We start from the raw sequence: 890 nt of genomic DNA on the forward strand, positions 1-890 counted from the left end.
TCTAGCCTCCCCTTATAGCTCATACTCTCTAAGCCAGGCAGCATCCTAGTTCCTGCTCTGGCCTCAGCCTTCAACTCCAGGTCCGTGGAGCGGGACGACGCGGTGGTGAGCCGCTTGGACATTCCCCCCAGTCCCAGCAGGAGACCCTCAGGAACAGGGGAAGAACATGGGCCGGTTCCTCTGTTCGGTTTCAGAGAGCGAGCGCAGGAGCAGTGGGGCTGAATGGCCTCCTCAGTCTCTTCGGGCGGCAAGAAATGACGACAGTGAAAGGAGAGCATTTTGCAAGAGTTTTATTGGTGAGGCGGTGGGAGTGAGGGTGAGGGTGAGGGTGTTGCTGTAGCTACAGGGTGGTCGAATGCTGTCAGAGGAAACACAGAGCCGACTGGCTCAAGGAACCTCGTGAATTGATGGATGGAGCATTGCATGTTAGTGAAACTCCATCTGCGTGATCTGTGAGGGGTGAGGAGCTGGGCAGCTGTGCGAAGAGATGGCGTTGTGTTTGTACCAGGCCTGGTTAAAATCCACCGTTTCACCCTGCAGACGGATGTCCTGCATACAGCCCGAGTAAAGATACCAGGAATAACCCAGTTTCTCAACGTCTGCAACAACAAGGAGAGCGAAACAATGGTCAGGTTTTCCCACGGCTCCGTCTCGGTCAGACCCTCGTCTCAGCCCACTCACCCCCTCACCCCCAGCCTTCCTTTCATCCCCATCATCTGGTCCTCCCCCACCCCCAACACACACTCACTCACTCACACTCACACACACACACACACACACACTCTCTCTCACAAACGCACTCACACACACACACACTCACACACACGCACACACTCTCTCACACACACACACAGCCACGCACACTGACTCGCTCACAAACACTGTCACCC

At 55.7% G+C, this 890-nt stretch overlaps 1 protein-coding gene across 1 annotated transcript in view; it reads right to left on the reverse strand.

Moving 5' to 3' along the window:
• Positions 1-275: 275 nt before the first annotated feature.
• The window catches only part of LOC125482637 (growth arrest-specific protein 6-like), a 5,612-nt gene continuing 4,997 nt past the window's right edge, over positions 276-890 (reverse strand). The window contains exon 4 of the mRNA XM_048594744.1: positions 276-599. Coding sequence (XP_048450701.1) covers positions 427-599 — 173 coding nt within the window. The 3' untranslated portion in view covers positions 276-426. The remainder of the gene's footprint in view (positions 600-890) is intronic.

This window comes from Rhincodon typus, unplaced genomic scaffold, assembly GCF_021869965.1.
Source record: "Rhincodon typus isolate 14 unplaced genomic scaffold, sRhiTyp1.1 hic_rhity00014072, whole genome shotgun sequence".
Lineage (NCBI taxonomy): Eukaryota > Metazoa > Chordata > Chondrichthyes > Orectolobiformes > Rhincodontidae > Rhincodon > Rhincodon typus.